This window comes from Motacilla alba, chromosome 1A (genome assembly GCF_015832195.1).
Source record: "Motacilla alba alba isolate MOTALB_02 chromosome 1A, Motacilla_alba_V1.0_pri, whole genome shotgun sequence".
In the NCBI taxonomy this organism is placed as follows: Eukaryota; Metazoa; Chordata; class Aves; order Passeriformes; family Motacillidae; genus Motacilla; species Motacilla alba.
In genome coordinates this window covers 49,693,559-49,701,866 of record NC_052031.1, presented here as the reverse complement: position 1 = coordinate 49,701,866, position 8,308 = coordinate 49,693,559, and the positions used below count along the sequence as shown (strand labels likewise).

General features: G+C 55.4%; 1 protein-coding gene across 1 annotated transcript in view; it reads right to left on the bottom strand.

The window, feature by feature from the left end:
• Nucleotides 1-3,554: 3,554 nt before the first annotated feature.
• The window catches only part of NPTXR (neuronal pentraxin receptor), a 10,738-nt gene continuing 5,984 nt past the window's right edge, over nucleotides 3,555-8,308 (bottom strand). The window contains exons 2-5 of the mRNA XM_038154013.1: nucleotides 6,512-6,734; nucleotides 6,129-6,373; nucleotides 5,639-5,818; nucleotides 3,555-5,254 (exon numbers count right to left, since the gene is read on the bottom strand). Of these exons, the coding sequence (XP_038009941.1) occupies nucleotides 5,030-5,254; nucleotides 5,639-5,818; nucleotides 6,129-6,373; nucleotides 6,512-6,734 (873 nt within the window). The 3' untranslated portion in view covers nucleotides 3,555-5,029. The remainder of the gene's footprint in view (nucleotides 5,255-5,638; nucleotides 5,819-6,128; nucleotides 6,374-6,511; nucleotides 6,735-8,308) is intronic.

The window sequence follows — 8,308 nt, the reverse complement described above, 5'->3', positions numbered from 1 at the left end:
TGTTTTCAGCAGCCACAGTGAAATGCATTGAAACAAAGTACATTTGCCTTCTGACATGAGGGTGTGTTGTACTCCTTAGCTGAGCACAGAAGAATAACCATTGGCTGCAAAATACACATATATGTAGTAAATATACTGCCTCATGCTTTCTTTTAGTCATCTTCATTGACCAGGCAGCAGGCTGACTCTTCATCAGGTGGAGGACATCCTTCTTTTCTTTCTTTCTTTTCTGACCTGCTTCTGGCCAGGTTTTGGGACTTCCCCATTGTCCCTGTGGGCACAGGCTCTGCTGTGCCCCATCTCCTCTTTGTGGTAAAGCAGGGGGGCTGGAGCTTGCTGCCCAGCCTGTGAGCCACAGCCCAGGGACTGCGCACTGCTCTGTACTGCCTCGAATGGTAACAGAGGGCCAAGGCTGGGGGCTTGGGTCACACCGAGATGCACCCTGCAGCCGCCCCAGGATGGTGTGGAGGCAGCTCTCAGGAGGCTCTGTGGGAATGCTGAAGCCACATTTCACTGGGGTCAGAACCCCCACCATGCTGAGCTGAGGGATGAGGAGATGGGGATGCTGGTGTGCAGGAATGGGTGGTAGCAGGGAGCAGCTCAGCCTCTGTGCCAGAGGACAGGGCAGCTCGCTTTGGGATAGCCTGATCCCCCGGTCTTCTGGAAAACAAAGTGCCCCACGTGAACCCGTAGCTACTACTGCTAATAAGGACAGCTGCTGTTAGTGAGGTCTGTTGCTTCAGCACTGGCAGCCGTGCGGGGGCTGTTCCCGTGCCAGATGCTCCGGATCGAGGTGCATTCCCTGTGCGAGCGCTGCACAAGCCTTAATGAGCCTTCCTGGCTCTGGGAGGGAGCAAGGGAGGCTCCCAGCAGGACAGGAAGGTGAAAGGAGGCAATTAGGCAGCACCCCATTGCTGAGCAGGTAGTGGGGACTTTGGAAGTCGCCTCCTGGGGACAAGTATTGGCTGGCTTGACCTCATTTGAGGGCACCAGGAGGCTGACACACTGCAGGGAGCTGTGACATGCAAACTTAGCTGAGGTTGCAGGTATTGGGGAGCACAGGAGATCCCCAAAGCCCACTCTGAAGTAGAGAGTCCCAGGACTGCCCATGTCCCTGGGAGGGCAGAGCCTGCGTGGCCAGTGGTGCCCTCTGGAAAGAGGGGCAGGGGCTGGAGGGCTTCATAAATGCCAGCATTTTCTTTTCAAACACAAAAGTTTTCAAACACCATCAGGCCTGAAGGTTTCTTGTTGCCATGTTCGACTTGGTCTTCTTCACTGCCAGACAAAACCCTTTGGGAGTGTGGGCTGGGTGGTATTTGAGTCTGGCTAAGCCTCTGGCTAGCAGAAAGCCCTGCAGCAGCGAGTCCTGCAGATTAGGAAAGAAAATGGCAGTTCCTTTCCTCTCCTTGAAGCGGCCCTCTTCCTGCTTGCAGCCCCTTGGCAGGGAGATAGAGGACAGCGCGTGGGCGGCATCCATCACACCCGTCTGTCTCCCACACCGTCCCCTCTTGTGCCAGCTCCTGCTGAGCTGCCACAGCCCAGTGGTGCCCCTGCCCTGCACTGCCCAGCTCTTGGGTGCCCTCCTCCTTTTCCCCCCTATCTTGGATATCTGGACAAAACACAGCCAACCAGCTGAAGTACCTACCACAAGCACAAAACCTTCTCCACACCCCTGTTAAATATTTCCTTCCTTACCCTCCTCTTTCCCTCAAGGCTGACTTTGTTGTTCCTCGTCTCTTCTGTGCACAACACGTTGCTTTCCAAACAGCTGCCCTTAGAGAGACATGGGGCTACTCCTAAGTGCTCCTGGTTAATTTAGAAGCAAGCAATATGTGTAAGTCATTGTAATTACTTCTTGCAGCCAGCGAAGCTATTGATTTGTCATCTCCTCTACCTTTTAAGCCCTGTCGCAGGTTTTGCAGCTCTTGCAAGGCTCGGCTTACCGAAAAGACATGGTCTCATCTTGCTCTCCTCCTCCTCAAATGGGTAAGAAGCGGACATTGCTTCCTGCAGAGATCCAGGGCAGGATGGAAATCAAATATTTATTTCTGCTCTTCATTTGTGTCTTCCATCCAGTTTCTAATCTCTCCATAATGCCTTTTTTTCCTGAAGAGCCTTATAGTGGAGGCATTTCCTGGAAGCTTTTAAAATGTTTGGGAAAATTCTACCAAGTTTTCCTGTGTGCCCCCAGGTCTGCCTAACTGGCTGCGAACCTCTGGGGGAGAGGAGCTCGCCCTGCAGAAGCTCTGCCACTGGGCTCCCCCCATTCTCCTGTTCCAGAAGTGACAGATCCACATCCTGGGGACATGGACATGGCTGGGATTAGGATCATGCCAGCCTCATTTGGCAGAGATGAGAAGGGCAGCGCCAAAGGCCCTGATCAAGCATCTCCTGGTGTCCCCTTTGTTCCTGCTTTTCTGGAGAGGATTTACACACAGTTTCAACGTGGGCTGGGTTTCCGGGCTCCGGAGGAGATGGGTGTTTTGCCAATAGCCTACATCAGCAGCCAGGCTGTTTCCATCCTTGTTCATCCTCTCACGTTTCTCCTGCCTTGGCCAGCAGCCCCAAGAGCCCTCTCACACTGCTTCTGCAGTTTTGATAGGAGGGTGTTCTGGACCAGCTTCCCTCCCCATTTAACCTCCTTCTGAGATAATGATCCCATCAGTGTTTTTTGACATTTCCTCCTCTAGAAAATGTTGTGCTTCTTAATTACGCTGTGTTTATTTGGCACACAAGCAGATGGCACCTGTTGAACCCTCTCCTCTTAGTGATGCGAGTGTGAGCCTCCAGCTCAGTAAGGCCCTTGAACCAGTGTTCCAGCTGAAGTACATACTTTTTCTTCAAAACCAGCCCTCAGCTTTGTGAAGATGTGCTGAGGTGAGCCAGCCTTTCTTTTATGGCATTAAATAACCTCAAGAAGAAGAAGGGGGGGCAACTCTGACTCAGAGAAGAGATCCCACCAGCCTGCCAGCAATGGGAAAACAGTCCTCTGACTTTGTGCTCCGTTTCCCCCAAATATTGGAGGAGCAGGACCCACTGAGAGGCAAAAGTACCATGCAGACCTGGTCATGAATTGTTCTACAATAGGAGCTCCAAGAGCCATGCGTGAACCATCTTGTGCCGGGTAAGTCAGAAACTCATTACTAGAACTTAATTAGATTTGCACTCAATATGAGTTCCTTGCTATCATGCTCTGACCTAGAGGCCAGGATTTCTCACTTGTTTCTGCTTCCCTCCATGGAGAGGTGTTTCCCTCAGCCCTCATGCCCCACCAGCAGCAGGCTGTACCCCTTACTGCTCTGCAGTGGGGTAGATCAAAGGTGGCCAGACTGTGACACCATCCCCTGCCCCTTTGGGGCAACAATACCAAACCCCTGTGATGCTATTCCTGTAATGCCAGCAGTGGGCCCAGCCAACTCCCTTCAGTGATGCAGCCCTAAGCATCCTGGGGATGGGTCACCTCATCTTGGGCTGACCAGCCTGGGGAGGGTCACCTCATCTTGGGCTGACCAGTCCCGTCCATCCCCCCAGCAAGCTCACACTCCGCAGGAGGCTCGAACAGAAAACATCACGTTTATTGTTCACGATCAGCTTTACAAAAGAAATATCCCAACACGGGCACGCGTCAGGGCCCGTTTCACAAACGTGCATTGGAGAAAGCGCGCGAGCGAGCGAGGGAGAGGGGGCAGCTCCTCAGGGTGCACAAAGGTCACAGTGTTCCCACTTGGCACAGGTGCTGCTCCCCATCGTGTCATTCCCAGTGGGCTGAGCCACCCCAGCACTAGCAGAGACCCTGGGCAGGGGGATAGGGGGTGGCAGGGCTGTCCCTTCTGCCAGCTTTGCCTCCCCCAGGGGAGGGGGCAGCTGTCACCCGAAGTGGGACTTGGGGTAGGGGGAACACTGGAAGCTGAACACTGCATTGAGCAACCATGAGAGGCCCGAAATAACCCTCCCACCCCCAGACACACACACACGTGCACATACACACACTCACATATCGAGATGTTGGTGACCACGCAATGTGGAAACAGCAGATTCTCAGGCACTCCACAGGGAAAACACCAGCCTGCTCTTTCACCCTCCCACTTTCAAGGCCAGTGGCAGCCCTGTTCCTGGCAAGGAGCAGCTAAAGAAGGGGACTTGGGTGGAACCAAGGGCAGTAGCCCAGTCCAGTACCAAAAGACTGGGGGATGGATGGCAGGGCTCCTCTGACTACCACCCTCCTCCATCTCTCTTTTTCTTGCTTTTGCTCCCTTCGATGGCAGTGCTGCACTCTTTCCCCCTCGGCCAGCGCTGGGGGAGATGCTTTGCCCCTTTCCCCCCATTCCCCTGGTGGCTGACCCATCTCCCAGCTTGGAGGTGGTGGGGAATGCTCTCTCCCCTCTGCCTTAAAAGCCTGGCTCCCCTCGCGCAGCCCTGCCCAAACAGGCGGCAGAGGCAGGGAAAGGGGTGCGGGGCGGGGGATGGGGGGGTAAGTGCTGTGCCACTGATTCACTGCCAATCTCTCTCAGCTTCCCTGGGGCCACATTTGAAAAACCAGGGCAGCAGGAGAAGGATGGGGCTGGAGGCGAGATCCTGGAATGCAGGCTCATAAAACTGGACAGTGAGGTTGCTAGAAATAAATAAGGAAAGGGGATGTGTTCAGGTGATGCCTGCACCCTGGCATCCCGCTGAGGCTGGACTGCACTCAAAGTGGTTGGAATTCTCCTTCCCACTCCCTGTAAGGTCTGACAAGGTGACGACCCTCACTGTACCAAGGACACCTGCAGGTACAGTGAGTTTCACCCAAAACAGAAGTGGGGCAAGATGAGATTCAGGAGCCAGCCTGCCAGGAATGAGGACAAGCCACAGCACCAGCACAGGGACAACAGGGAGGCTTTCCAGGGGCCCCTCTCCCTCCTGGGACACCAGCACAGGGGGCTCAAGCATTGCCCTGGCAAGGCTTACTGGTCTGGGAGGGGAGAAAGGGGCTCCCTGCTTCAGGGCTGCCACCGGGCTCCTCGGCGCTGGGGAGAGGGCTGGGAGCCACTCACGCCTTCCTCCCTTCCTCGCAGGCGGCAAAGCCCGCCTTGCTGGCACCTCCAAAGACCTCCACCGCCTGGTCATCCCACTGGATCACATTCCCTTGGAGGTGGGAGGTGCAGTTAGCCAAGCCCAGGATCTCTGCTGGTGCCAGCATGTGGTCCCACACGCCAAACTGCGCCAGCTCTCCCACGAAGGCCTGTGTGGCATCAAAGCGGCCCCCCAGGGTGTCCTGGGAAAGAGCAGGAGAGGTGATTGGACAGGGATGAAGAGAAGAGGAGGAACATGCGTCCAGTGGGAAACGGCAAGGGGGAGAGGGAGAGGTTCGGGGAGAAGCAGAGCAAGGTGCTTGATGGCAAGGAGGGGAGGGGATGGAGGCATGGAAGAGATTCAGGAAGGGAGGGGAGGCCAAAGGGATAGGGAGAGGGAAGAGAAGACAATGAGGGGACATGGCCAGCCTGGAAGCTGGATGAACAGGCAGGAGAGCCAACTGCCCTGCTGAGCGCTCCTGCCCATGCTGCCCTCTCCCCTCGCCCCATTTGGGGGCTTTTCCCCCCAGCCAATTCCCACTAGAGCGATGCTAACTGGCAGCTCTTGGTGTCAAACTGGTACCTACCTGCTCCTGACCCAGGATGATGACACCCTGGGGCCTGATGGAATGCCAGGAGGCCAGGTTCTCACCGGCACCCCGCTGTTCACCATCCTGGTATGCTGACCACTTGCCGTCCCGGGTGGTCCATGCCACGCAGATGTGGTGCCAGGCCTTGTCCTTCAGACTCAGCGGCAGCTGGGCCACCTTTGAGAGAAGAGCAAGATCCTGGTACTCAGTAGGACTGCTGGAGAAGTCCCCTGGCAGAGCAAGCAGTGCACCCCCATGGTGGTGGTGGCATCCCAAAATCCACAGACAACCAGATGTGCTGCTTCTCCCTCTCAGAACTAACCCCAATGAGCCATCCTCCCAATCCTTCTGCCTCCCACCATAAACCTAGGGCCCCTTCCTCCCAGCTCCCTCACACCAGTGCCCCAAATGTAATTTCCTAGGAGGATTAAAGCAGGGAAGATGAGGGCAGGGTTTTCTCTCCTGCCCCTCCTGCAACTGCACTGACCTTGTCATTGATGAGCAGCTCCAGGGGGTTAGAGCCCCACTCCAACAGCACAATCTCGTTGGCTTGGCTCGGGACAGAGTAGGAGAACGGGGTGCCAATGCCTGCCAGGGCCTTGGACTTCAGCCACATGCAGATGGTGAAGGCATACAGCTCTGGCAGGCTCTTCTTCACACGAGCATACATGTAGTTGTTCTGCACTGGGATGGTCACCTTGAAGGCATCAGGAGGGCTGTAGCCCAGTGGTCCTATGTATGCATGGGGAGGAGAGAGGAAGGTCAGAACCTGTAAATGGGATGAGGGTGACCCGTCCTGGGACTCTCCTGGTGATGTAGTCAGGGTAGAAACCCTCCACCCCACCTCCATCCCCTCTGGGCAAGACTCACCGTGCTCCAGCTCCGTCACCCGGTTCTGGAGGGAGTTCAGCTCCTTCTCAATGTTGTGCTGCTGCTGGCTGCGGTCAGTGCTGGCAGCCTGGCGCTCCTTCTGCAGGGTCAGGATCTTGGAAAGAAGCTGCTCCTCCAGCTGCTCCATCTTGGTGTGGAGGGCATCACGGGCAAGTGCAGGGGCAGTGGGTGCTGAGCCATTGGTGCGGGCTGGCAGCTCCTGCTGCATTTGGCGGCAGCCACAACGGCGGGAATAGGAGGGACAAAAGAGAAAATTCAGCACAGTGTCACTGTAAGAGTTAAAATAAGGACATGCCCAACCTCCAGCATTACAGGTAGTGCTGGGATGACAGCCCCATATCCGCACTGGGGTCTTCTCCAAGAGCCTCCAGCTGACTTTGTGCCTCTCCTCTTAGAGCCCCCATTGAGGTCATTACTGCAAAATGAAGCTTGGCTGCTCTTAATGACTTTCTGCTGCTTCAGAGACAGAGCAAGGATGGGATGTTTGGGTCATCCCTTGGCTCTGCTCCTGCAGGCTGCCTCCCGCAATGAGGAAATGATGCAGGCAGGACCTTGGAGCTCCCGGCCACTCCTGCTGCTCGTGAGGCTGCTTACCTATAGCCAGCACGTTAACATCGCTTAATGGGGCTGTAATCCTCTTAGCCAAGCTCAGCTGGTGTGCGGGGGTGTGTGCACGTGTGCCAGGTAGCTCTCCATAAGCCAACCTCTCCCGGTCCACCAGGATGGCAGGAACAAGTGGGACTGGTGCCAGGCCCTCAAGGCATGAGCCATCACCTGGGGACATCGAGCCTGTCTTGTCCAATCAGGGTTAACACTCAGACCAAAACTCTTCCCATGGCAAATCCAACTTGGCAGCTGGTGAAGATGCTCCCAGCTGCTACTGCACTCTGCAAAGATCCCAGATCCCACCTTACTGGGAGGCCCCATTCCAGCTGGAAGAAAATCAGTCTGGAAGGGAGAAAGTGACCCTTTGCCATGGAGTTTCTCTGTAAATAGGAGCCCTCTTCTTTCCCCATGTCCTGAGTGCATTAGTGTCTCTGCCATGGGCTCTGAAAGATGACAACCACCTTCTCTGTGTTGCCAGACCTTCCCAGAGGTGCTGGAGCAGCCATGGAGACCCTTGCCTTAGCTCCTCCGGCACCAAGGGATCTGCATCAGCCCTGGACATTGACAGGGCTTGTGCTGGCAGGACATGGGGGAATACCATCCCTGTTGATCTGAACAGCCTCCCTCCAACCTCAGAGCTGGCCTGGGGGAGGTTAGCACACTCACCTGTGGTTGTGGTTCCCTGTTTTTTCTCCTTTCTTATATCCAGCTTCTCCAAGCTGGACAGGACTTGATAATCATGCACACAAAGCTGAAGGAGAGGGATGCCTGCCCACCTCACCCCTAATCTTCACTATCCATCATGGACAAGAGAGGGGAGGGGAAGGGCTGGAAGAAAGTCAGGTTTGGCTGGGCAGGATGCAGCCTTGGCGGATGGGAACAGCAGGGAGAGGAAAAGTGAGAAGATCGTGTTGGTGTGAGCACAAATGTACCCACTCTGGGCAACAACATGCTCAGGCTAGAAATAAAATAGAAGCTTTGATGCCCCAAGGTTGGCAAGAGCTGCCAGCAGGGTCTGCTAGGGCAAACCCACAAGTTCTGTGAGGAAAACCAACCTGGAAAAGCAAAAGCCAGCACAAAAAGAGAGGTTGTGCAGGGGACATCTGCCAGCCCTGACCAAATGCCAGTTCTCACTGCCAGCTTGCTCTGGGCAGCACTAAGGATGAGAGC